We start from the raw sequence: 27,036 nt of genomic DNA, 5'->3' as shown, positions 1-27,036 counted from the left end.
CAAAACCAGCTAGTACTTATTCTCAGCTTTTAGACTGGAAGATACTATCAATAATCTGCTAGCATTAGGATATCACATAACAACTATCTTGATCTGTAGTCCCATGCAAAGGGAAAAGAACTCCTTCTCCTTAAGCAGGCATTTATGAACAAAAATGATGAGGTAGGCTGCTGTATACTGCAAAACTTTGAACATGATGCAGTGGAGAACTGTAAATCCAAAGGACAAAATGCTCCACACTTGGGTCTAGATCCACAAAAGGACTTCGGCACCTAAAGTGGCAGTTCAGTGCCTAAATTCAACATTTAGGCACTACCAAGATTCTCAAAATCCCTTCTCAGCTACCATCTAACTCTGCAGGTGCCAAAGTTTCTGCCAGTGAACTTGAGTACAACCATCTCAGTCCAGGTACCAAGCTCAAGCCTAAGCCTCGGTGGAAATCCTCAAACTGGCCCATTCCATGCCTATCTTACCTGTAGAACCCAACCTGGTTGGCACTCACAGTATAACCTAACCCCACACTCACCTGGGAGGTAGAAGACTCAGGTTCAATTTCCCCCTATGCTTAATGTGAAGCAGGGATTTGCCCTTGGGTCTCCCCCTTCTCAGAAGTGTGCTCTAACCACTGGGCTATTGGATATTCTGGGGAGGCATTTCTCAATCTCTCCTGGTAAACTATTCCACTGTGTATAAATAATTAAATATGCACTGGAACAGGGAGGAATATGGATCTCCCACATTCCAGGTGAGTGCTCTAACCACTGAGCTAAAAGTTATGAGGAGGCACCACCACCTCTTCCGGTATTTCTTGAAAAATAAAAAATTAAAAACAGCTCAGGTACCTAACTCCAGGAGAGGTTTCATGACTATGAATCCACGTGGAAATAGGTGCCTAACTCCCTCTGAAGGGGAAGAGCTTAGGTCCCAACCCTTTCCTCATCTTTTCCTATTGGCTAGCTGAAGCAGCTCCCTGCTCAGCTTGCTGACTTTAGTAGAAAACTTTTTTAGAGGCCTCTCTCCCCATGCATTATATAAAGATCCTGGGTGCCTAATTCAGGACTGTGGATTTCACTAGGTAGCAAAGTGCTACAACTCTGAGTCTTGCAACGCCTAAGTCACCAGCTCTAGCCCTGGATGCATAAAGTTAGACACCTAAAGAAGTGGTCTATTTTTTAGTGCTGGGAGCTGCAAATGCCTTAAGAAATAAAAATTAAAAAAAAATAAGAATCAGGCCACCTAGTTAAGGGCCCAACATAAAGCACTTAAAATTGAAGAAAAATTGCCTAAGGCTGTAGCACTGTTGCCAATTTTCACGTGATAAATAAGTACCCCAACTTTCACAATAAGCCAAAAATCAAGCGAATCCCATTTCAAAACAAGGCCAAAACAAGCCAATCCCTAAGAACCCCAACACTCTATGTGACTAGATCCCCCTGGCATGCAGTCTGGGACTGTAGTGGGCCTGCTGTGCACCCCTGAATTTCTCCCCCCCTTGCCCCTGCTTGCCGGGAGCCGATCAAAAAAAAGAAGCAATAAGCTACAAGCCCAACAAGCCAAAAACTAGTCAACAAGCAACTCACAAGCCAATTAAGCCAAAAACAAGCCCAATTTCTGCATTTTTTCCCCACAGGTTTGGCTTGTCTGGGCTGTAGATGAACACAGGGTACATATGTGCTACGGCAGCACTGCAACTATAAATTCTTCCATTCACCTAGCAGGGTCTACATTGGGTTTTATATCACCTTAACGACATCTCGGGGGTGTGAATTTTTTACACCCCTCAGTGACACAGCTAGGTGGACCTACGTTTTAGGTGTAGACCCGACCAAAGGTAAAACTTGAGTTGTAGGCCACTCAGACCCTTAAAAAAACTTAAGTGACATTAAGGTGTCTATTCTCCAATTTATTTAATTAGTCCTAAATAATTCAGCTGACTGTGCTAAGACCTCCTTGCTCCCCTCAACAAAAGGAAGGAACTGTTGGGTTTAGCTTTTTTATGTCTTTTTATGAACCCTTGCATAACTGTTGTAGTTAAAGTTACAGAGATTTAGGCCTGGTCTACATTAGGAAACTAGGTCAGTATAACTGTTGCCCAGGGGTGTGAAAAATCCATACACACCTCTGAACTGATCTAACCTCCGCTTTAGACAGCATTAGGTGCATGGGCGAATTCTCCTGTCAACCTAGCTACAGCCTTTCAGGGAGGTAGGTTGCCTACACCAATGGGAGAAGCACTTCCCCAGGAGCGTGCACAAGGGCCAGGGCCCCCCAATAATCAGTGGAGACACAGAACTCCTCCAATCCTTGGGCCATAGCAGGGAGAGCAAGTGCCTCTGGCCCCCTGGGCCATGGCAGGGTAACAGAGTTCCTCCAGCCCCCAGGGCCATGTGGGAGCTGACAGCTCCTCCAGCCCCGGGGCTGTTGCAAGGCACAGAACGTGCCCATCCAAAAACAGTCTAATTTAAATTTCTGTGCACATCCCTGGGCTTCACAGAAGGCCAGAAGCAGTGCCACATTAGTGTTTTAAGTGTAGACAAGCCCCCAGCCATAGATAGTTTTCATATTGCGCATAAACAGGTTTCATATTAAAGCAGCAGTTTCCAAACTATCATCAGCAGACAGCTGTCTAGTGACATAGCTCTAAATCTCCTCGCTGTTTCCACCTGTTACTGTGTTTTTAGCTGCTTTTGAATGTAGTTTATTTACCTACTCTTGATTTTCGGTGTTATCAACTGCGTAGTTTCCACAAGGGTGCTGTATAATCAATCATGCTTGACTAGGAGCTCGATCTAGGTCAGGAGTCTGAGAACTGCTGCCTTGCAGGTTGAATGTGGGCAGAAGCTGGGCATGACCAAACTCTAGCCCAGGGTGCGTCAGGGGAGGGGGAGGATACGGATTACGGGTCTCTGCCTGCAAAGGCCAGCTTGAGCCCGACGCCCTGGTAAGGCGTTACCTCCCCAGCCTCATGGCGCCATGGGAACACACGCAGGCAGGGCAGCGGCTACTGCAGGCAAACGTCACCAGCCAGCGCCTTGTACCCCAGGCCGGGGAACAGAGGTAGACGGAGCCCAGCCGAGCAGCCCTGTCCTTCAGCGTACGGGGAGGCAGCGCAGCTCGTCCCCGCGCCCCAGAGCAGGATGGGGATAGAGATGCGGCCGAGCAGCACAGGCTGGCACCAGATCACCCAGGTGCTCCCACAGCGCAACCGCCTCAGCCGTGCGCAAAGCCGCTCTTCCCGCCTAGGCGGCTCAGAGAACAACAGCACCCCTACATGAAACGGCTCCCTCATGGGGCGCGCGCTGGAGAAGGGCACGAGCCACAGCTCAGCACAAGCCTCCTACCCACCCAGAGCGGCGACAGACTCCGCACACGCGCTCTAGGGCCTTCCGTCTCACACCACACGCGACGCGACGCGAGCGCTCAGTCCTATCACCGCGCGTGCGCGGTCAGTATCTTCCTGACCTCCCCTGCTGGGCTGGGGACACACACCCCCACACGCCCCTCTAGCGCATGCGCTCTCTTCTGTCTCTAGCACTATGCACACGCTCTCGAGATCCTTAGCCAGTATCCCTATCTAGACAGCTTGACTTTCAGCGGCGCATGCGCTTTACGTCTCATCAGAGTCGTCACACATCTCTGCTGCGCATGCGCTCTCTAGCTAGTTCGTTCTCTTCCCTTTGCACGTGTACGGTCGTCCCCGCTGCTGTCACTTAGCGCATGCGCTCTCGTCCAGTTCCCCTTCCCCCTGCGTTCAATCTATCGTCCACTCCCTATTCGGCGCATGCGGCTTTCCCTAACTCTCCTTGTTGCGCTCAGGCGCTGTGCGTGTCTCCAGTCCCCTGTGCTAGCGCCTGCGCGCTGCGTGCGGTCGGTGCGTGGCGTGCAGTACGGTGGGGGCGGGCGGGGGCGGGGCGGGTATATATAGTGCGCGGCCGGGGCGGCGGCCTCCCCCTTGTCCCCCGGCCGCTGTCGGTGCTGTGTGCGCAGTGCGTGTGCTCCGGCCCCCCGGACACGCCGGCCCGGCCCCGCCGCACCATTTATTACTAAAAATACTTAAAAAATCCAAAAAAAATCCAAAAATCCTGAAAAACCCATAAAAATCCCCCCGAAACCGGCCGGTTTGATATAAAATAACCCGGTGAAGCGAAGCCCCGGACCCGGCACAGCCGAGAGGAGACACCGAGCGAGCCTGACCCCCGCCTAGACCAGGAGCAGCCGAGACCTCCGCCAAGGCCGGCCCCGAGCGAGCCGGGCCCTCCCCGCCGAGAATCCGCCTCCCGGAGCCGTTAAGTTTCGAATCTTCCACTCGCCTCTCACGGAACCCAGGGCCGCCGCGGCCTCCTCGCCTCAGTGTGACCCCTTCCCCTGCTGGAGACGGCGGCAGGATGAACCCCAGCGCCCCCAGCTACCCCATGGCCTCCCTGTACGTGGGGGACCTGCACCCCGACGTCACCGAGGCCATGCTCTACGAGAAGTTCAGCCCCGCCGGGCCCATCCTCTCCATCCGCGTCTGCCGGGACATGATCACCCGCAGGTCTCTGGGCTACGCCTATGTCAACTTCCAGCAACCCGCCGACGGTGAGCACCCGTGGGGGGTAGTGGGGCAGACCCACACCCTGAGACGAGAGGGTCGGAACCGGGGAGAGTGCTCCCTCCCCCCAGCAGCACTGTGTCCCTCATCCTCGCGAGGGCTCAGTCTGCCTATCCCACCCCCTTGGGTGGCTGGTGCTGTGTTCCCCTTGCAGAGCCCTGAAGCCCCTCTCGGGCCTCTCCCTGGGAGGGGGCAGGGGCTCCTCTCCTCCCGGTATTTTCCCAGCTGGAAGTTGGGGTGAGGGGTGTTGGGACACGAGCAAAACTTGGCGCGGTGTTTGGGGAAGTTTGTGCGTTGGAGCCGCTGCTGCTGCTCGGTGACATGCGGCCTGGGGCTGTGTCTGCGCCTCGTGGCGGGGGGGAGGCGCTTACTCGGGAACCGAAAGCAAATGCGAACCCATCAAGCTCGAGAGACGGGCCTCGCCTCCCAAAGGCCGCCTGTCTCCGGGAAGAGCATTCGGTACCTCGCCGAGTTGTAACCGCCGGCCCGGCCGGCTCTGCTCAAAACTAGTTTCGACCTCGCTGCAGCGACTCCCTGGTTTCCAGAACCTGGGCTCGTGCAAGGATCGGTGGTCACCAGGAAGGGTGCGTCCAGGTATTTCTCCCGAGGTTAATACGCTGAGTACATGGAGGGAACTGGAATTAAATCCGGTTTGAAGGAAATGCCACAATAATTAGCACCTCGACTGTTGCCCTAGGAATTGGGTGTAGGCATGATGTGGTGAAGTGGTAAAAGGTGGAAGTGTCAGGCCATTGTGAAATAACCTAGTACTCAGATATGAAGTCACATAAAGTCCATGGAAATGGATGGGTGTAAAAAAAATAGTTAAAGCTTTATATAGCAGGAGCGTGGATCAAAATGTAGGGTTTTACTTTTGAAATAATGTAGTGTTGAACATCTGCCGTCTGTGTCATCTAGCAGTCTTGCTTTTGGTACTTAATTTGTCTGCAATAAATTCCTCAATTTGTACTGTTGAGTTGTAAAAGCTTGTATTACAGTGTTGGTGCAGCTATAAGTTAGGTTAAAGCAAAGCAAGACAAATTATTTTTATGCAGTTCACAAATGAGCTGTAAACAGACCTTCGAGGTGAACCTTGGCATACAAGGCCTTCCTTTCTAATTATATTTTGAAGACTCCATCTGACCAATTTGAAATTGAATGACTTGTCTGATTATGAAATGTCATTATTTCAAATGGCTTTGATTAAAGCACAATTTGCCAAATACCAAAATATATATTTTTAGAAATGTTAAGGAGTCTGCCCCACTTGATTTCCCAACTGTTCAGGCATGTGCATTAACTGGTGTTTGAAATTAGTTTTCCTATGTATATGCTATGGCCAAATTCCCAAGTCTGGTTTGCTGGCATCTATATGTATTAAATTAACTGTCAATATTTACTGGGTGGTAGGTATGGTCTCTTCAGCCTATTTAACAATTCTCTCTCACTTTAGAGAGCTTTTAATTTAATTTGACTAATATTTCAGAATGAGAGGATTTAAATGCTTATTTTTAACATAAATTTGTCTGGTTTTAAATTGACAAAGGCCTACAACCATTGCCCTTGTGTTGTGATCCAGACAGCTCTCACAAGGAAAAAGGGTGGGGTTGGGACTGAACCAGTCAGTACTTTGATGTGGTAACTTCATGGCATGTGTAAGTGCTTTAGGAAGTTGTAGGTGATTCAACATATGCCACTCTTCTTTCTGATTTTGTATTGAAACGTGCCCTTGTAAATTACAAGGGTTGATCTTATCACTTTAGTCACTGGATTGAATGGGTAATTTCATTGTGCTATATGCCTAAATTCTATTTGCAGTTTCAATTGGATAAGATGTTTTCTTACTACAGATTTCAGAGTAGCAGCCGTAAGAACAGGAGTACTTGTGGCACCTTAGAGACTAACAAATTTATTAGAGCATAAGCTTTCGTGCATATGCATCCGAAGAAGTGGGCTGTAGCCCACGAAAGCTTATGCTCTAATAAATTTCTTAGTCTTTAAGGTGCCACAAGTACTCCTGTTCTTTTTTCTTAATACAGAGTTGTTGGTTCTTCAACACCTGCTGTTTCACTCAGAGGCAGTTGCATTTCAGTGATGGATAATGATCCTTCCATATTGTTATGGTGTCATTTAGGTTTGTAAATTATTTTGAGATCCTTTGGGATGAAAGGCTGTATACACACAACTAAGTCTTTTTCAAAAGTACAATTTTTTTGGTTGAAAATCTCTCCTTCCGCTACAGTCTCATGTTCAAGTGACCGCAATGTTCAAAATGTATCTAAACTGTATCTAGTGAATTAAAAATTAACAAGTTTTGCAAATACCATCAAAAGCTGTATTTGTGGAAGAATTTTGCAGATAATCCTATAAAGTCCTGAAAACTGAGTTGAAGCTGAACTACCATCCTTGACTCCTACTTAATAACTAGCTTTAATTTGAATTTTGAATTATCTGCCTTTTCTCAACCTAGGCTTAATTCTTATCTATACTTTAACATATTTTATTTTTGTTTTATTAACTATTAGTAACTAGTTAAGAGGTCTTTGAAATTCTTGTTTCACATATAGAGTACCAATAATCCAGGACACTCAAAGCTCTTTTCAAACACTAATTATGTCTGATGACATCCTTGTGAGGTATGCAAGTATCTCCACTTAATTCTGTGATTTATCTGATGAGAGTGAGTCAGTGTCAGTCAGGGCTAGAACACAGGTATCTTGTCTAATCCCTGTATACTAGAGATAATTATGGGCAAATAGTGTCTCAAACAGCAGTTTTTTTCAGGCGATTTCTAGATTAAATAATGTTTGCAGCATTTTGTTGAGTGTACTAAAATATATTTCTGTATGTTTAGCAGTACCATTCCTGGTTTTATGGGATATATTCCATGCAGAGACTCTATAAAGTGATAAAGTGCAGTCACTTCTGAAGCTGACTGTCCGGTTCCCAACTAAAATGGGAACTAATGACTCATTCAATAGACGCTTAAGCAGAATCAGCAAAAGTATAACATGGGTAAACTCAGTAGGTGTGGCCATTTTGTAATAAGTTAACTATTTAATCTGTTTGTCTCTTACAAACTAATGCACAGTCCTTTACGGAAAAGAAGCTAAAATATGTTGGATGCAGTCAGTTTTATTAGTTATAACTTTACAGATGTGTAAAAAGGCCAGTGACTGATTGGGATATCTAGTTTGAGGTTAAAGTGTATTCAGTCCTCATTTTATGCCAAGTGACTATAGCTTTACAGATGGAAAAGGAATTTAACCTTTTTCTCTATACAAAGGTTATTGTTTAAGAATTGCTGTCAATTCAATGCTTAGGAAAGGTGCCAAATTGACAGTCATAGAAGCTGACGACACCTGTTTATCCAGACCAGGTATATCATGGGCAACAGCAGTTCAGATTTTTTGCGCTGGCCTTGTCTACATGGGAAAGTTGCACCAACCTTAAAGATGGTCATTAACTTACTGTAGTTAATGTTTGTACTAAGATAGTCTGGACTCGCCCTAGAACAAATGTTTAGGGAATGTCGTGGAACACTATCCTTTACAAACAATTAATGTGTATGCCCAAGTCCTTAAGTGTTACTGGAAACAAATAATGAACTCATTTTTGGCCCCTCTTCTAAGACTGCCAACAATGATTCTAATTATCTCCAGTTGTGGTACCAGTGAGAATCTTACTGAATCCTCCAATTCATTTCACTTGGCCACCAACTGGTTTGATGGTAACAACTTCTGATTTTTATTAGTCTCTCCATTTCTCACTACTGATAACCCAAATTGTCCATTCTCCCCTACTCCATGTTCATAATTAAATTTGTGTGTACATTGCATTAGTTTATTCAGTGGGAGAATAAACTTTTATTTTGTACAGCTTTAATTTTTATCCAGTTTAACAATTTTAATGAAGTGTTTTATGCAACCTGATATTTTCTCCAGAGCAAATACTATTCTCATTTTATTCTCCTTCCACTTTATAACTGATACAGTTATATCTGAATATAGGGATAATGTGTCTGTTTGGATGAGAGTTTAAGTGGAACCAATTTTCCATCAATTTCTTTCAAGTAGTAGACCCCCATCAGTAGTATGTACCTACTTACTTTCTGCAGAGCAATAATCTTTCAACACAAAGACATCTCCAGTTTAATGTGAAAATCTGAAAATAAGATAGAAGTAACAGAGGCATGTGCATTATCAAAAAAGGCAGTGATCAGGATATAAAGATTTTCTTTGGGCTATGATATGCACCTGTTTGAATAGAAATGAGATGGCAATTCAAAAATGCATAAAATATTAGTAATTTAGGCAGCATTCTTCTTGTTAGAAATAATTTTAAGTAGATTTTGAAATGGAAATTGGCAGTAAATTCTACAACTCCTTATATGTTTGACCCTTCTTCCACTTAGAAAAAATGATTAAATGACCTTACTATTTTAAAAGAACAGCTTACTAATACAGTACAGTATTTTGATTTTCCATTAACATTTTCCTACTATAACACTAAAATGATTCAAAGTCTCCTTTTGTTGTGAAAAGGACAGGCTCCATTTTGCTTATAATTTGTCAATTCTGTTCTTTTCATAGAAGTCATGTTATCTTTGTGGATGACTACAACAGTAAAGAATGCTCTGTAAAAAGTATGGTGCTTAAGGGCTCATAGATTAGAAGGGATAATTCCATAGTTGATGTTCTTTTGAAAGTGAACAACATTTTAGTCCTGATAATTACAGCTTTTTATTTGTATCAAAGGTTTTTCTGATTTGGTTGTTGCTTACATCGCATCGCTTTCTCTGAATGCAGATAGCAGTTCAACAGGCTATAGTACCATTGGTTGAGACTTAAGGCATCTACTGGGGTTCTGCTTTGAACGCCCTCTCCAGACTTATACGAAGAGATTAACACTGAAAGAAGGTGGTCCACCATAATTTAGTACCATCACTACTTCTTGCTTAAATAACTGCTCATTCTTTTCATACATGCCTGTGATTTTTAATCATGTTACTGCTAGGAATTACCATCCCATGGATACCGAGGATTACTTTTAAAAGATGGAAATGTCAAATATAGTGACATCAGAAATCCTACTCTTTCTTCTAAAAAAAGTTGGCCGTGGACCTCTACTGGATAAGTTACTCTGCGGGAGTGGTTTAAAAACTAACTTACATTATTTCATATTACACCTCTACCTCGATATAATGCTGTCCTCGGGAGCCAAAAAATCTTACCGTGTTATATCGAACTTGCTTTGATCTGCCAGAGTGTGCAGCCCCGCCCCCCCTGGAGCACTGCTTTACCGTGTTACATCAGAGTTCGTGTTATATCGGGGTAGCGGTCTATATCTAGCGTTGTAGCTGTGTTGGTCCCAAGATATTAGACAGACAAGGTGGGTGGGTAATATCTTTTTTGGATCAACTTCTGTTGCTATGTGAGACAAGCTCTTGCATTTACACAGAGGTGTTCAGGTCTAGGAGATGTAGTACATTTGTGTAAACTGTAAGCTTGAAAGCTTGTCTCTCTCCTAGCAGAAGTTGGTCCAATGAAAGATATTATGTACCCACCTTCTCTCCATTATTTCATATTGCTATTTTAATACTTAATACTTTATGCATCTTGCAAATTTTCTAAAAAATTTTTGCTTTTATCTGTAGAAAGTGTTTGTATATGAATAGTATGGCAAAGTGTTTCCTTAAATCCTTTGTTTAGGAGTACAAATAGTATTTCTATGCTAATGAGTTAAATGCTTGCCACATGCATTGTTCACTACTTTCTTTGAATATTTGAAAACCATATAAGCTTGGTTAAACTAATATGTCCTAGTCTTGCTTTTTCATCCTCATCCCTCTTGGATCCCCCTTCTACGCATCACACCATCTTAGTAAACATGTTGCTCTAAGGGTTGTATTGGACTTATTCAGGAACTAGACTTAGGTCAGGTCTACACAAGAAAATGCTGGTAATTTTAGTTAGAGGTACAATTTTTTGCAACTTTTTATACCAATAAGAGCCCCTATGTTAGATATAGTTGTATCAGCATAAAAGTGCTTTTGCTGTTGTAACTTATTTCATGCAGAACTGATATCAGGTATATTGGCAAAAGCGCTTTTTTTGGTATAAGCTATATCTGCACTAGGAGGGTTTGCTGGTGTAGGTATGCCAGCAAACCTTTTCTAGGGTAGAAAAGGTTGCCACCAATTGATACATTGTGAACCTTGCTCTTCCATACTGTATCTTCAACACAAGGTGTCCACAGTGATCACAGATCTTGTTAACCCAGGAACAGAGAAAATCCTACCATTGGCAATCCAAGCTATGTATTTTTCTCTTTGGTTGAATGGAGTTAATTACTTTTAATGTTCATTCAATATCCATACTTAATTTTTTGTTCAGAGATTTAAGTTATTTTGGTGATTGAGATGGGAGTATGAAAGTCATTATCAAAACATCTCTAATGGCTACAAGTTTACCAAGAATTAATGAACTTCAAGTGGAGTTAGTGTGTTGCTAAAGATAAATGGTTTAGTACTACCCATTAATTTTAGTGTCTCTTCCAGCTGAACGAGCTTTGGATACCATGAACTTCGATGTCATTAAAGGAAAGCCAGTGCGCATCATGTGGTCTCAGCGTGATCCATCTCTACGCAAAAGTGGTGTTGGAAACATCTTCATCAAGAACTTGGACAAATCAATTGATAATAAAGCTTTGTATGATACATTTTCTGCTTTTGGAAACATCCTCTCCTGTAAGGTAAGGGGAAAGTAACACATGTGCCCAGTGATTTGATATTAGAAGCTACAAAACTGTACTGGGGCAGTTTGACATGTTATGACATTTTTTCTTTAATAGGTAGTATGTGATGAAAATGGGTCCAAGGGTTATGGATTTGTACATTTTGAGACACAGGAAGCAGCAGAAAGAGCTATTGAAAAAATGAACGGTATGCTGCTTAATGACCGCAAAGTGTAAGTACAGAAATACATGCTCTGGGGCTCTCAACAGACTGTAATTCAACCTAAAGTAGATTACTTTCTGAAGTTTATCTAGAAAAGGCAGATTTTTCTAAATATGTTGCTAATTTTAAAATGATTAAAAATCTAGTGCAGTTCTGTAAATATATTGATTACATGTGCTGAAGGTAAGAGGAATGTGACTAAAAAATGACATCTTAAAGTCTTTAAAGCTCAATTTATGGTGGTAAAATAATGTTGCAGCTAAGGTGTTTACAGTTGGACACGAGGACCTGTTACTGGTCTTCTTTTTTTCCTGTTATCTTCATTTATACATAGAGAGAAGGGGGAGTGAGGCAGCAGCCACGGAGAGTCCATATCTTAGAGGTATGAGACCCTGCTCTGTAAAAGGTTGCTATGGGAGGGTCTTAGAAGTAATTTTATACCATGATTTTAGCTGAATTGAGGCACTTAATAGGTGGTGGTGGTTTTTTAACTAGCCCAATAGTTCCAGCAGGTTAATCACTGAAAAAACCTGTAATTTAAATAACTAAACATGATTTAGTGTATCATAAAAGTTACATTTGCTTCAGGCTTCTATTTAGATCATGTAATCGTAGAACTGGAAGGGACCTCAAGAGGTCATCTAGTCCAGTCTTCTGAAGAACATTTTAAAGTAGATTAACAATTTTCCTGACTATCAAAATCTGCGGAGTACCAGGCATCACCAACATTAAAGTCCAAATGTAGCTACAAACCAAGTCAAGGCAATGTTCACTTTAGACTACTGAACCATATCGATTGGGATGTGGGTTTACCAGTGGGATAATTTTAAAATATAATTGGAGAGACGAGAAGACTGGTATAGAAATTGAATCGTTCATGTAGTAGCATTTGTGATTGTTGGCCCACAGAATCATTTCAGCACAAAGGCTGTGCTAAAAGCACATTCCTCCCCTGGTGGTAGGAACTGACCTCACTGTTCTCAATCAGCTTTTGGCATTGGCCAATTCAAGAGCAAGCCAGTTCCATGGCTCCTTACTAGTAAGGAGAAACACTATGATATGAGAGAAGAGGAAAGTTGGGGGTTTAGTGAAAGTCCCTTGCCTAAAAGTCAGATGGGATATCGAAACAATATTTGAAGGCTACAAAAAACTTTCAGTGTAGCAGAAACCACTATGCTAGAATTTCCCCATTGTCTGATTAATGATGCTGAAAAGTAAGCTTTACACTAATGAAAATTACAATTCTATCAAGTCTTTGGTAAGATTATCACAATTACTCTGATAAAAGGGATTTAAATGGTAAAGAACAGTCTAATTGTCTCTTGTAAAGTTGTATCTTAAGTATTTTATCTGTTGGGGATTTCATGCCTATCATTATATTGATCAATGCCACGTTTAAGAAATAACCCATGGTTGAATATTTGTCTGGCCATGTGCTGTTGTATGTAGTCTAGGAAAAACCTTAGACCTGGATAGATTCATTTTAACCCTATAGTCACCTTGGTTTCCTGTAACTAGATTTGTTGGAAGGTTTAAATCCCGTAAAGAACGAGAAGCAGAACTTGGAGCTAGAGCAAAGGAGTTCACCAATGTTTACATCAAGAATTTTGGAGAAGACATGGATGATGAAAGACTTAAGGAACTCTTTGGCAAGTTTGGTAATGTCTTAATTTTCCACATTGTTTATACAACAGCAAATAGACAAGCTTCAGTTTGCTTGTTAACACCTTTTAACATTAGGGTTCAGGCCATTGTGTAGAGACAATTAAAATGCATGTATACTGAACAGTTAGTTGTCAGTTCAGTGTTCATATCCAGAGAAGTGATTAATATCCACTAAAGAATTTCAGTTGTCCAGAGTAGCACACACAAGAACTTGGCCATCAGAAATGTCCTCATCCAGTTTAAAAACAGGAGGATATTACATTTGAATAATACATATAAATTATTTTGAGGATCTTCGAGTTTCAAACGAAATGAGGAAGTGACCTTTTAGGTTTGGTGTGGCCATTGAATAGTGGATCTTTGAAAGATGTGTAAATGAATGATGCCTTTGTTACATCTCCATTGCCATGCAGGTACCCCTGTGCATTCTTCCCTCTGTTGAGGGTCTTCTGCTATTCCACACAATTGTTTGCTTGGTTTCTGAATTAAGGATGGAAATATAGAAAATTAAGCTATCAGCAGTATTAGTGTCAAGATGTTAAATTTAATCTTGCATAGCAATTTTGTTTAATGCCTGAAGTCTGTATTGGTGCTGTCATTCATGGCCTAGTAATTCATACTGTATGACATCACTATTGAAGCTAGTGATGTTAAAAACTTTGTAAATGGTTTTTCCAAACCTGTTAATACACCTGTCAAGCCATCTTCTACTTACTGACTTGGGTGGTGATATAGGACATTTAGCAAATTATATGGAGGAAAGAGTCTAGTTACAAAACTTGAAATTCTAGTTCTGATTTATATGGATCATTATGTGCTGTTCTAATTCCAGATGTCATATGAGGTATCTTGCTAGTGTTTCAAAAAGTATTTCATAATTCATATGCATGCTTGATGACTAATGTCCTTTTAAAGTTAGTATATGATGCCAGCTGTCATTTGTGAAAGGGTGGAGTGTGAAGTAAATTCCAGGCTCTGGAAGTGCTATAGTGGGCATAGACTCTCCTGCTTGCAGAAATGAGCAGATGTCTTTTGACCCATCCCCTCCAACCTGTTTTTGTAAGGCTTATAAACTGGCCGAATTTGGTTGGATTTTCATGGGGCCAGCAAAAGGCATGTCCTTGACAGAAAGGCCACTCCTATGCCAAATTCAAGTCCTGCTTCAAAGCATGGGGGCACTAACACTTTTCAAAGAAAAGGTCACCAGAATTTTTTAATATGGGCTAAACAATGTATTTTCCCCTAACCTTGTTCTCTGAAATGACTGGACTGTTTCAGCTGGAATTTTCTGGAAAAATTGGGCCTGAGGCAGACACCAAGTGTGGAAAATTTCAGCCCAAATTGTTGTTTTGGCAAAATTATAAGGAAATGAAAACAGTTCTATAATGAGAAGTATCGGGCAAACTTAATAGGTGGGGCTACCAGCCCTGCCTGTGCATTTGTACAGAGGAAATAAAATATATTGAAATTTGTCATAAAATTTCAGGGTTATGTCAGTTAAGGTAAACTCATCAAGGAAAGCCCCATTTGTTTATGCAGAATCTTGCTGTCAACTTCAGTGAAAAACACCAAGTGCCTAATGTTAAGCTCCTAAATACAAGTGACTTATTTCTCAGAGGTGCTGAGCTTCAATTGGCATATGTAGGGTTTGTGGATGCTCAGTACTTGTGAAAAATCAGGCAACTTCTATTTAAATCTACATTTTGGTATTTAAGAGCCTAACATGAGGCAACTGTGACAGAAAGTTTTGGCCACGAGTCTTAAGTAAACATCTCTCATATAGAAAGTTGCTTCTAGGGGCTGAGGATGGCAGCACACTTGGGGCATTCTTTGGGAAAGGAATCTGCTGTACGCTTAGCAACTGGAAAATTTCTGGACCAATAGACATTCTGTATAGCATCAGTGATAATGCAAGCCTTAGTTAGATGCTGACTAATATAAATTAGATTGTAATCTCTTCAGGACCGGGACTGTGTCCTTTTGTACTATAAAGCACCTAGCAAACCTGTGGATGTTGTAAAACTTTAATAATTAAAAAAAAAAAAGAGAGAAGGGGGGGTTAGAAAATGGATTTTTATGGAAAACCCACATCTTCAAGTGGTATGCAAGATTTCATAACATCATATGGTATTGTGAATGGAACAGATTTACTAATTCTGTAGTGTTTTTAGGATTTAACTTCTTGCAGGTAATACTAAGATTTAACCACCAAACAGACGGGTTTATAGAATGTACATATAATATAAATATTGCATACTTTTTTCAGGCCCTGCCTTAAGTGTGAAAGTTATGACCGATGAGAGTGGAAAATCCAAAGGCTTTGGCTTTGTTAGCTTTGAAAGACATGAAGATGCCCAGAAAGTAAGTTTACACAGCATTTTTTTCTTTTAGATACATCATTCTGGGAGACTAGTAATTTTGAGTCTTGAATACAAACTTCTTTTTTGCATCCTGTAGATCCTTCCAAATTTTTATTGATTTGATTTTTATAAAAAGATGTGAGGAAACAGGAATGAAATCTGCGCTGCTTCCCCAGAAATATTCCTGTCTAGAAATGATATAATGGCCTTTAAATTATTTAACATTTATATTGTAATATTGCCTAGAGAACTCAGTGGGGTTTGCGTCTTGTGCTAAGCATTGTGGAAACAGTAAGTAACCCCTGCTCCAAAGAGCTTATGATCTGAAAGACAGGATACAGCAGGTGGCTATGACAAGTGGGTTGGGAGAGTGCATTGTTTTTTAAAAATTACTAAGACTGGAAACTTTACACAACAAACCTGTTTCCCGTATGTATTCAGCCATATCTGCTTGCTTTAGTAACAGCATATGGTTTGCGCTGCTTTTTATTTCTTTTTGCATTGCAGAGCCAACACAGCTACGACAACTGACCTGAGTACTCTATTCCATCTTGTATACATGGACAATTCTTTAAACTATAGTTACTTACACCTTTGCAAAACACATTGAAAAAAATAGGACATAATTTGGCCTATATAATCTTTATTACTATTGATTTGCAAGACAGAAAGAATGCTGCTTTGAGCGCAGGCTGATGTTACAGGGCTGGAAGTTAGAACGAGCATCTTAGTTTCCCTCAGTTGTCACCAGCACAAATGTGCACACAACAGATTAGAATAAATCCCACCTTATAAATATATAAGTAACATTTAGGTTTGCACATTTTCTTAGTCTGAGTGTACTTAAGCTCTCTTGTGTTATATATATGTATTACTTTCTTACGGAAAATGGTTCACTTTAGTAACTGTAATGCATTTGCACAATGGTAGACAAGTGATTCCGGTATATTGGGTAAATACACATTAAAAAACAGCTTTTAAATTAATAGACATAGACCTGTACTAAAGCTTTCACACTGAAGGGGATATACTATAAATTCAAAATCTTAGTGTCAAGTATTGCCTCTGCTAGAGTGCCCTTACCAATTTAGAATTGATGTTCAATATTGTCCTATTTTGAAAATGCATGAAAGATGCAGGAGGAAAAAAGGGAAATTGAGTATATGGATGGTGCTGTCAAATGCACAAAGTGAACAAAATTTGGAAAAGTTTTTCTTAAATCTTTAAATGACAGTAATTTTACATGTTTAACAATTGAGTAAAATTCAGATGTATGATTTTTGAGCTTATGGCCCTTTAACCGTCTTCTCTTTGCATATGATTCAGAGTATGCCTATACTAGAAATGCTATAGGGGCACACAAGTGCGCTGCTGTAGTTGTAGATATTGACCTACCTCTGAGAGGAGGTGGCTCAGTTGACTGAAGAATTCTTTCAACCTAGTGGTGTCTACACCATGGGGTAGGTCGGCTTAACTAAGTCACACAGGGCGTGAAATTTTTCACAGCCCAGAGTGATGTAGTTAGGTCAACTTAACTTAGACTAGCCCTGAGTTAAACAGGGCTATGAACATGTTGTGGGTTTTGGATATGTATTCTGTATGGGCCTTGGGTCTCAGAAAAATTCTTAGAGGATATCTTCAGTGCATTTAACAGTACAGTTGATGAATGTTTACTTCTGTCCCCTTTTTATTTTTCTTTAGTCCATATACTGGACAGAAAATACACTTGTACATATCTTATACTTAAATGAAATATGATCCAAGAGGTTCTAGAGATGGCTTTTTTCAATTAACCATATTTTACATCTGTTTGTTGGGGCAGAAGGTGGGGAAAATATTTAGTTTTTGTTGTTGGAAATTTTATATAACTTGTGCACTTAAACTGCATTAGTGGCTGAAAAAACATGTTAGGTTTAATATACTATGAGCATTGGTAACCCTTTGTTTATTTATGAAGGCTGTGGATGAGATGAATGGAAAGGAGCTCAATGGAAAGCAAATTTATGTTGGCCGGGCTCAGAAAAAAGTGGAAAGACAAACAGAGCTCAAGCGCAAATTCGAACAAATGAAGCAGGACAGGATCACCAGATACCAGGTTACACTTTTAAATTGAATGAACAAGCTTATTTTATTACTAATCTTTTTAAATAAAGCAATTCTGTCTTTTCTAAAGAGGGTAGTTTTATTTTTTTAGGGTGTAAACCTTTATGTGAAAAATCTTGATGATGGGATTGATGATGAACGTCTAAGAAAAGAATTCTCCCCATTTGGTACAATCACTAGTGCAAAGGTAAAGTTAGCATTTTAGACTTAATTTGTGTTTTGCAATGTCTTGTATGAAAGAAGGAAAGTCATGGTTTGTCACCGAAGAAGTGAGTGGCATTTAACTTTTTCTCAACTGGCAAAAATAAGATGTGGAGATATCGTACAACCACTCGTACAGCCAACCATCATTAAATTTGAGTACTGATTCTTATTAAAAACTCATACACTTTTAAAAACTGTATATTCATGTTGTATTTTTGGATGCAGTGATACATAATAGTTTTAAAAATACATGTGTTATAGACTGTCTACAGTACCTTATTACTCCTTTTTGTGCATCACATTCATGGTCATGAACCATTGCATGAGTGTCTTTCTCTCATTTTTTCACAGATCTTTAATAAAAACTCAGACCAATCAACCATAGAAAAACTCCAGATATCTCAATCTATATCTGGGATGGATGGATGCTGACATTACTAACAAAAAATCAAATATTTTTTCAATGCAATGGTTCATTCATACTGTTCCTCACTAATAGGCCTGAAGTGACTAGTGTTGTGAGAGGATAGACTTATAAATAAACCAGCTCTGAAAGAAAACAACAAAAATCATCCTGTGCCATTCATGGTCCTGGCACAGGAGCTAGCAGGTCCATTGTATGCAGAGCAACTGATCAAAAGGGATTTTTAAATTATATATTCCTCAGTTCAAAGCTGGAACAGATTATTTGATTCTTAGAAAACTGTAGGTTAGATCAAAATTTTGAGATGTTGCCTGTTTGCAGACAACTGGGTTGGATTCTTTTTCCCTAGCAGAAGGTAGCATTGACAGTGGGTACACCTCTACCCCGGTATAACGTGACCTGATAAAACATGAATTCGGATATAACACGGTAAAGCAGCGCTCCGGGTGGGCGGGGCTGCGCGCTCCAGCGGATCAAAGCAAGTTCGATATAACGCGGTTTAACCTATAGCGCGGTAAGATTTTTTTGGCTCCCGAGGACAGCGTGTTATTGGGGTAGAGGTGTATATTATGTCTCAAAACTAAGCAGTATACATCATATACCTTCCACTTGCAGAAAGTGTAAAAAAATAATTCAGAAACCTGGAATTCAATTCTTACCTGTACCAAATTGTGCATCCTGCCCCAGACTGGTTTTAAAAAACTACCTTGTCTTTTTTGGCAGGTCATGATGGAAGGTGGCCGCAGCAAAGGGTTTGGGTTTGTATGCTTTTCTTCACCAGAAGAAGCAACCAAAGCTGTCACAGAAATGAATGGTAGAATTGTGGCCACTAAACCATTATATGTAGCTCTAGCCCAACGCAAAGAAGAGCGCCAGGCTCACCTCACCAACCAATATATGCAGAGAATGGCAAGTGTGAGAGCAGTACCTAATCCTGTAATCAACCCCTACCAACCAGCACCTCCTTCAGGTTACTTCATGGCAGCTCTCCCACCGGTATGTATAGAAATAATTAATTTCTTATTTTATACCATTGATAGAATCTGTTTAGATTTAGCAGTAAATTATGACTCAATCAAACATCTGTAATGTTAGTATGTTAACACCAAAATCACCAGCTTTATGAATTTAAGTAATGAAGAACCTATGAAAATGTCTAAATTTCTGGATGGAATAATACATTATATTCTATAAATCAGTATTTTTTCAGATATTTTAATTAGGAAAGTTTATAGAAGAAAGTACTTAGAAATGCCTGGGTGGTGGGTGGAACAGGTACATCAAGATTAATAAACAGATGTCATTTTATTTTTTTGACAGACTCAGAACCGTGCTGCATATTATCCAACTAGCCAACTTGCTCAACTCAGACCAAGTCCTCGCTGGACTGCTCAGGGTGCTAGACCTCATCGTAAGTAGTCTCCTTAACTTTCTAAATAAAGGGGCATTCATAGAACGCTTATTGTCTAGCGAAGGTTAACTATGTGGCACTAAAATAAAAATGTTTGGTCATTACATGTAATTGATAGAAAGGTAATATGCCAGGTCTGGCTCCTGTTTGCGGCTGTTTTCCAGGAAACCTAATTTAAGGTTGTTAATTTTTTAAAATATAACTCATGAGGTAGTTTTTATAATAAACCACCTAGGTTTTATTAAGCAGTTGTATCACAAATTGTCATTGGGTTGAATTCCAGCCCCCCAAAAACTAGACTGCTGACTTTTCCCTTTCTACCCTTATCTGTAATATTAGTTGTCATGCCATGTGAGGATGGCAAAGGGGAAAAAAATGACTGATAGTCTTTCGTCACCATTCAGTATTGTTACATGATGCAACTTAAACACTCATTGTTTTAAATGCAGCATTCCAGAACATGCCTGGTGCTATCCGCCCAGCAGCACCCAGACCACCATTTAGTACCATGAGGCCAGCTTCTTCACAGGTTCCACGAGTCATGGCAACACAACGTGTTGGTGAGTTTCAGGTTTTAAAAAATTGCATGTTCCTTCATCAGGCTCCACCAATATCCACCTTTCTTTAGGTATGTAACTCATTTGTGGCCACACTTCAGAGATTCTGTTAATGCTGAATAATATTTCAAATATCTTTTTGAAGCTGAGTAGTGCAGAGTAGGCACCACTTTGCTCTGTATTGTACTTGCCCCTAGCTGACTTGGGGTTTCTAACCTCCCTAATGGCCAGCTAACATGTTAGCCCAGCGTGTATAAGGGAGGTTGAGGAGGTTCCTACTCCCCATAGCACCATCCATTTCTCTTCTGCTTATGGCTATTTCATACTTCTCAGTATTTCCCTCGCATGTTAGATTGCTATCCTCCTACTCCCTCACTGTGATTTCTCTACCACCTACCCCCTCCCTGCTTAGGAATGTGCCCTGTCAAGACTGCACATTTGAGGCTGACCTAGTGTCTCTAGGGGAGGCTGCTTGTTTAACCCTTCTCAGTCTTAACCTGTATTTTCCAATTATTTTGCAACTATGAGAAAATGTTGCTCAATATATAGATCAACTTAACCCACTAGATTAATATTATTAACTAGGAGTTCTCAACTTTTTCATACTGTGGGCCACATCTTAATGATATTGCATGGGTGGCCTCCCCCTCCCATTTGTATCTGTACCATTCCTGTGGTAACCACAGCAGTGGTTTATGTGGCAGAATAATATTGAGAAAGCATTTATTTTTAGCTCTTAACATTGTTGCAGATGGGAACAAGGAGTGCCAGTATCACATGACAGTACTGTCTGAAGATCAGCGGCAAGTGGGGACCACTGTTATATAAAGAAAAGCACATTCAGAATGTAGTAGTCTGCTATATATTAGTAAAACATCTAATCATTTAAAGTAATTTTTATAGTAATTTAATTGGCAAAATGTTTTAATTGAAAAAGAGAATCACCCTTAATTATGACTGGCATAGAATGAAATTCAAGTAAAGATGTTTAATCAAAAGCAGATGTTCTCTCCATGGTGCTTTTTTATAGTGTTTAAAGAGAAGCAAGTAATTAGCAAAATAATGAGAAAAGAAACATGCATTTTGGTTTTGAGCCCACAGGTTGACCATTGGTGTTTTTATTTACTATTATTGCTGTAATCAAATATAATACAATATTAAAATTAGATACACTGTTAGGATTATACTGAATATCAATTCATTAACTTGTACAAAATGTAAGCTTAATGAAAGCTGAATTAACAACATATAAATCATGTTAATCTTTACAGCTAATACATCAACACAGACAATGGGTCCACGTCCTGCAGCAGCTGCTGCTGCGGCCACTCCTGCTGTACGCACAGTTCCACAGTACAAGTATGCTGCAGGTGTTCGTAATCCTCAACAACATCTTAACACACAGCCACAGGTTGCTATGCAGCAGGTATGTAGTCTTGGTTTTGGTAGCTAAGTGATGTCTTTGCTGACTAAACTTTTCTTTTGCCTAATCTGTATCATAACTGTAAAGCATCTGCCTTCACCACTGAGATCCTTGAAGCCACAGAGTCTGATGTTAAAGCTTTATTTTTCACAAATCTAAAATATATTGAGAACAAAACTTATTTTCTATTGTGATATTACATATTTTTGAGTTTTCTCACCTTATGTGGTTGAGATTTTTTTGTGCTTCTGCATTAGTTTTCCCCCCATTGTGCCAAAATTCAGGTTCACAAATTGTGGCACCAAGTTTGCAAGCCTGGAGTTTAAAATAAATCTCAAGCATTCTTAAGGAGGACATGACCCTGTTCTTGTTTTGTACTACCCAAGTGCTTGATGATACATTCTGGGCTTGAGCTTTGCTTAATATATAAATTATGCTCAGCAAGGGATTGAGTCAGCACTAGTGTGCCTTGCAATATCAGTCATCTTTTACCAGCCTCTTGATGAAAATTACTCAGCCATAATTTTTTCTAATATTTGACAAATATGCAGGCATGATTGTTACATTGAAGATTCCCTGTTCTGTTCATTCCCTCTGAAGCACCTTGCATTGGCCACTGTCGGAAGGCATGATACTGGGCTAGATGGACCATTGGTCTGACTCAGTATGGCCGTCCTTATGTTCTATGTCGTGGAGGTATAAAATATGTTTAAAGTTAAATTCTGGAACATTCAAAATACAATGTTTTATTAACTTGCAGCCAGCTGTCCATGTGCAAGGTCAGGAACCCTTGACTGCTTCCATGTTGGCTTCTGCCCCTCCACAAGAACAAAAGCAGATGTTAGGTATGTACATTTGATCCCACTAGCCAATTGTTGTAGAGATTAAATAGTTTTCAACCTTTTTAAAATGTATGCTTCTAATCAGTTGTGAAGGAGTATTTTGAATGTTACTGTTGTAGGATACATGGTTGAGTTTTTAAGATGAAAGTATTTGCCCCTTTTCACATTGTAGGATTTGACATCTGACTATAGCACTGCTGTCTGTCCTCAGCAGATGTAGAATGGAGAGATCTATTCCCTGGAGAAGTTTTAGTGTCATTTAACATGAATGAAATATCGGACCACTTTAGGTTAGGATTAGGCAGTTGATATATTTTCTATTCCAATAAACCAGTGATTTGTTTACCTAATGCAAAAGCCTTAACTAGATGAGAGCATGGAATGCATAGCAGTGGGGTTGATACTACTTTTCTGCAATAGTTAACCTCTATGCAAAGCAAAGACTTAGTTGCTGATTACTTTAAAGGCTCCTTTAATCTTGTTTTAAACTGATACTCTAGTTTTATACAATCATATTCAGGAGTTTTTATTTTTAGCATTCAAGTGGGTAGGATATAATACTTAACCTTTTAATGATTTTGAGGAATTTAGATACAAGTCCATAGATTGCTTAACAGTTTTTAGTGCCTATGTTTAGCATTGTTAAAGGCTAAATTAAATTTTAATGACATTGATCACTGTAGCCAACTGTAGAGTTTTAATGTTTTTCTAGGTGAACGGCTGTTTCCCCTTATTCAAGCTATGCACCCTACTCTGGCGGGTAAAATCACTGGTATGTTGTTGGAGATTGACAACTCTGAACTCCTTCATATGCTTGAGTCTCCTGAGTCTCTTCGTTCGAAGGTAGATAGACTTTTAGCGTCTAAGCCCTCCTTTTGATGTTACATGTGTATTGTGTGTAACTTAGCTGCTTCACTATCTTAAATTTACTGAAATTAAGTAAAGCATTGTCTTTTGTAACAATTGTTTTATCCTATTAGGTTGATGAAGCTGTAGCTGTACTACAAGCCCACCAAGCTAAAGAGGCTGCTCAGAAAGCAGTTAACAATCCTACTGGGGTTCCAAGTGTTTAATATGTAAGTTTTCCTACAGAATGCATTCTTAGTTTTTCTCATCTGATCAGGGTATTCTACTGGCATTTTATTGTGTGTATAGTTAGTCAAGAATGTTTTAATATGACCTGCCGTAGCTAAAGTTTCTGTACTCCTAGAAATAAGTTTCTAGTTATAAGCCACTGTTAAATAGACTATCATTAGACAGATCTGGCAACAATAATTTGGAAAGAAGGGAATAAACTAAAGCTACATTTTTTATATAAAGTTGACCTATTTACTAGAGCTATTGGAATGCAGGACTTCACTAATGCTTGTCTCTAATCTGGGACCTTGTAAACTTGAGACTACTTAGAGATGGCCTTTTTATTCCTCAAACAAGAGGTATGTGAAGCTATGTGAAGGTTAAATTCTGTCATAAATTACTCATATACACCTCTACCCTGATATAATGCGGTCCTCGAGAGCCAAAAATCCCTACCGCGTTATAGGTGAAACCTCATTATATCGGGGTAGCGGCGGCAGGGCTCCAGCGGTGAACCATGGGCATGGGGGGGGCACACAGGGTTACCTGCCACTGGGCTTCTCCCTCTTCTTCCCCTCCCCCACTCCCCCTTTCTGCAAGCGCAGAGCTGCCCAGCTGAAGGAGGTTGTTGGCTCAGCTGACTCTGTAGCTGAACGCCACCTCCTGGGTCCTAGTGCCAGTCGTGCTCCCCTTGTGTGCTTGGGAGCCTTCCTGTTTTCTGTGTAACAGTGAGTGCCCGCAGTGGGGAGGGAAGAGGGGGTAGAACAGGGCAGGGGGAGGGGAATGAGATGGGGAAGAAAAGGGGATAGGGAAATTACGGGGAGGAAGCAGGAGCCCAGCATGCGGCATCCCCAGAATGCGGTATCCCCTTGGCAACAGCTGAGGCTTCCCATTAAGCAGGTCCATCAAACCCTCATCCTGACGAGCCCTACCCTCCTACATCTGGACTCTCCCACTGAGCCCCAACCAGCTGCACCTGGACCCTGACCCCATCAAGCCCCCCAGCATCCAGACACCCCCCTGCCAAGCCTCATCTCCCCACACCTGGACATGATACACCTAAACACCCCCTACTGAGCCCCAAACACCTTCACCTGGATCCCCTGCAGAGTTCCCATTGCCCCTGGAACTCCCCAACAAGCCCCTGTGCATCCAGATCTCCCACTGAACTGCCCACACCCAGATTGCCCCACACAGAAACCTATTGCCCCTCCACACTTGAACCAAACTGTAAACCCTGTATATAATGGAAACCACTTCAAGCTTGGGGGTGCTGTAGTAACCCCCGCACCCTTAGTTCCAGTATCTATGCACCTGGTGCAGAGGGGCAGGGCCCCAGGGTGTTTCTGGGGCAGGCCCAGCCCTTGCACTGTCAGAGTTGGGTGCGGCTTCACTGCCAAGGCCCCGTACTGGGGGAAGTGGGAGCTTCAATGTAGCCAGTGGCCTGTGCTCCACACTGCCATGCTGGAACCACATCTATTTATTGAGAAAATTTGCAGAATTTTAAAATATCATGCACATAACTTTTTGGTGCAGAATTCCCTCAGCAGTGACAGTTGTCCAACTAGCTGTGTATCTAGAATTCACTCTACAGGGTTTTCTTTACATGCTGATTAATTTAATTTTTATATTGCAATTAAAAATTGTCCTCCCCATGAGGTTGCTAAGTTTGTCTCTGTTTTACAGATGAGAAACTGGGGCAGAAATGTTAAATAACTTGACCAGGTCCAGAAAGGGAACAGAATTGCAGAGTCATGATTACAGTGCAGGAGGTCCATCATTCAATCCAGTGTTTAGTCCAGTTAAAACCACATTACCTGACTTTATATATATCAGGGTAGTCAATAGGCAGGCTGGAGGCCAAATCTGGACCGCTAACGTTTTTGAACGGACTCTGAAATCTTTTTATTTACATATAATTATTATTATTTTTATTATTTTCTGTGGAGTCTGGACCTTGACTATACCTTGACCAAGAAATTTGGACCTTGACAAAAAATAGACTACCCCTGATATAAGTTAACATTTTTCAACTGTCTTCACCGGAAATGGCTAGGGACATGCTTTTTAAAAATGAAAGTTTAAATTCTATATCTAGGTCCCTAAAATGGGGGTTAGGGAAGTGAGGAGAGAGAATTCAAAACATCTGGTTTCATCATGATCTGTTATTTTGCAGGAGCAAATACAACAGTTGTACGCTAATTTCAATATAGTCTATCTAAATGGCCAATTGTTGCCATCATTAGTTTGTGCCTAGATGAACAGGGGAAAATGTGTGCACACTACTTGAAAAGAAAATATGCTTTCAATTCTAATTTTGGCCCAAACTCAGTATATAATATCTGAAGAAAAAGAATTATTTGGTAATGTTATCCAGGAAATTTGCTCCTATTTAATGTAGGTTGTCTTGGAGCTCTACTTGGGTACCTGATGCATCTTCTCCACTATTAAAGGAGAATTAGATTTGATGTCCAGCAAATTACCATCATTAAACATTAGAATTACTTGCAAAGATCCTTCACTACTACTATCACAACACTACTTACCAGCATATGTGCTTGCCCATACTGTGATGTTTTTTGGGCTTCATGACTCATTACTACTTGCCATTGGAAATAGTTACTAAATTAGGTGTTCTCCATTGCTGTAATTAACTGTCTGGTAATAGTTGTCCCAGAATGAGGCAGTATAGTCCAGTGCTTAGAGTAGGGAGGACTTGAATTCAAACTATTTATTTGTATTACTATAGCCCCATGGACGATAGCCCCATTGTGCTAAGCGCTGTACAAAGATAGGAGATCTAGTTTCAACTCTCATTGACTAGCTGACCTTTGGAAGAGGCACAACTCATCTGTACATGACATAATGTTTGTGAAGGTCTTTTAGATCATTATATAGAAGATACTATGAAAGTGAAGAATATTCCTGTAAGTTACTATTTTTTTCACATTAGCAGCTGCTAATACTGTTCTTATTTACAGAAAGATCCGGGACTTCAAACTAGAACTTCGCTTCACCGAAGAAAAAAAATCTAAACATGGAAAAATGATTAAATATTGAGAAAAACATTGCAAAATATAAAATAAATAAAAAAAGGAAAGGAAACTTTGAAGCTTATGTACAGAGCAAATGCCAGGGCTAGCAAAACTAATGCTGGTCCTAGATTTACCTATTGATTTAAAACAAAAAAAAAATAGTAAAATAAAAAATACAAATTAATGTTTTATAAACCCGGGGGAAAAGAATTTTCAGCACAGTACAGAAATTTAAAGCATTCCTTTCTTTAATTTTGTAATTCTTTACTGTGGAAAAGCTCAGAATATCACTACTGTTTTAGTTAACAGTGAGAATTGATAGCTGAGCAAAGAAACGTAATTTGGATTATAAAATTCTTGCTTTAATAAAAATTCCTTAAACATGG

At 40.6% G+C, this 27,036-nt stretch overlaps 1 protein-coding gene across 3 annotated transcripts; it reads left to right on the top strand.

Annotated features, from left to right (window-relative positions):
- The first annotated feature begins 3,939 nt into the window (after positions 1-3,939).
- On the top strand, positions 3,940-27,036 carry PABPC1 (poly(A) binding protein cytoplasmic 1). Of its 3 annotated transcripts, none has more exons than XM_024203307.3 (15): positions 3,940-4,578; positions 11,151-11,344; positions 11,444-11,559; positions 13,068-13,198; positions 15,481-15,575; positions 17,532-17,669; positions 17,769-17,864; positions 19,029-19,301; positions 19,626-19,716; positions 20,166-20,276; positions 21,545-21,699; positions 22,457-22,541; positions 23,251-23,381; positions 23,519-23,614; positions 26,597-27,036. In XM_024203307.3, exons 1-14 carry the CDS (start codon positions 4,386-4,388, stop codon positions 23,609-23,611), a joined length of 1,902 nt encoding a protein of 633 aa, XP_024059075.1. In that variant the 5' UTR covers positions 3,940-4,385; the 3' UTR covers positions 23,612-23,614; positions 26,597-27,036. The 3 variants fall into 3 exon arrangements, with proteins under 3 accessions (XP_024059075.1, XP_024059074.1, XP_024059073.1); XM_024203306.3 differs by having other exon boundaries at positions 13,068-13,207; positions 26,601-27,036; XM_024203305.3 differs by having other exon boundaries at positions 13,068-13,207.

Source organism: Terrapene carolina, unplaced genomic scaffold, assembly GCF_002925995.2.
Source record: "Terrapene carolina triunguis isolate 2854851 unplaced genomic scaffold, T_m_triunguis-2.0 Scaffold58, whole genome shotgun sequence".
NCBI lineage: Eukaryota > Metazoa > Chordata > Testudines > Emydidae > Terrapene > Terrapene triunguis.
The sequence above is the reverse complement of the archived record's forward strand: the minus strand, read 5'-3'. Positions and strand labels throughout refer to the sequence as shown.

Excerpts from the sequence above, each read along its gene's own strand:
- PABPC1 (XM_024203306.3), top strand. The coding sequence starts at position 4,386 with ATGAACCCCAGCGCCCCCAGCTACCCCATGGCCTCCCTGTACGTGGGG. Across the intron at positions 4,579-11,150 it reads CTTCCAGCAACCCGCCGACG|CTGAACGAGCTTTGGATACC; the intron begins GTGAGCACCCGT and ends TGTCTCTTCCAG. Across the intron at positions 11,345-11,443 it reads GAAACATCCTCTCCTGTAAG|GTAGTATGTGATGAAAATGG; the intron begins GTAAGGGGAAAG and ends TTTCTTTAATAG.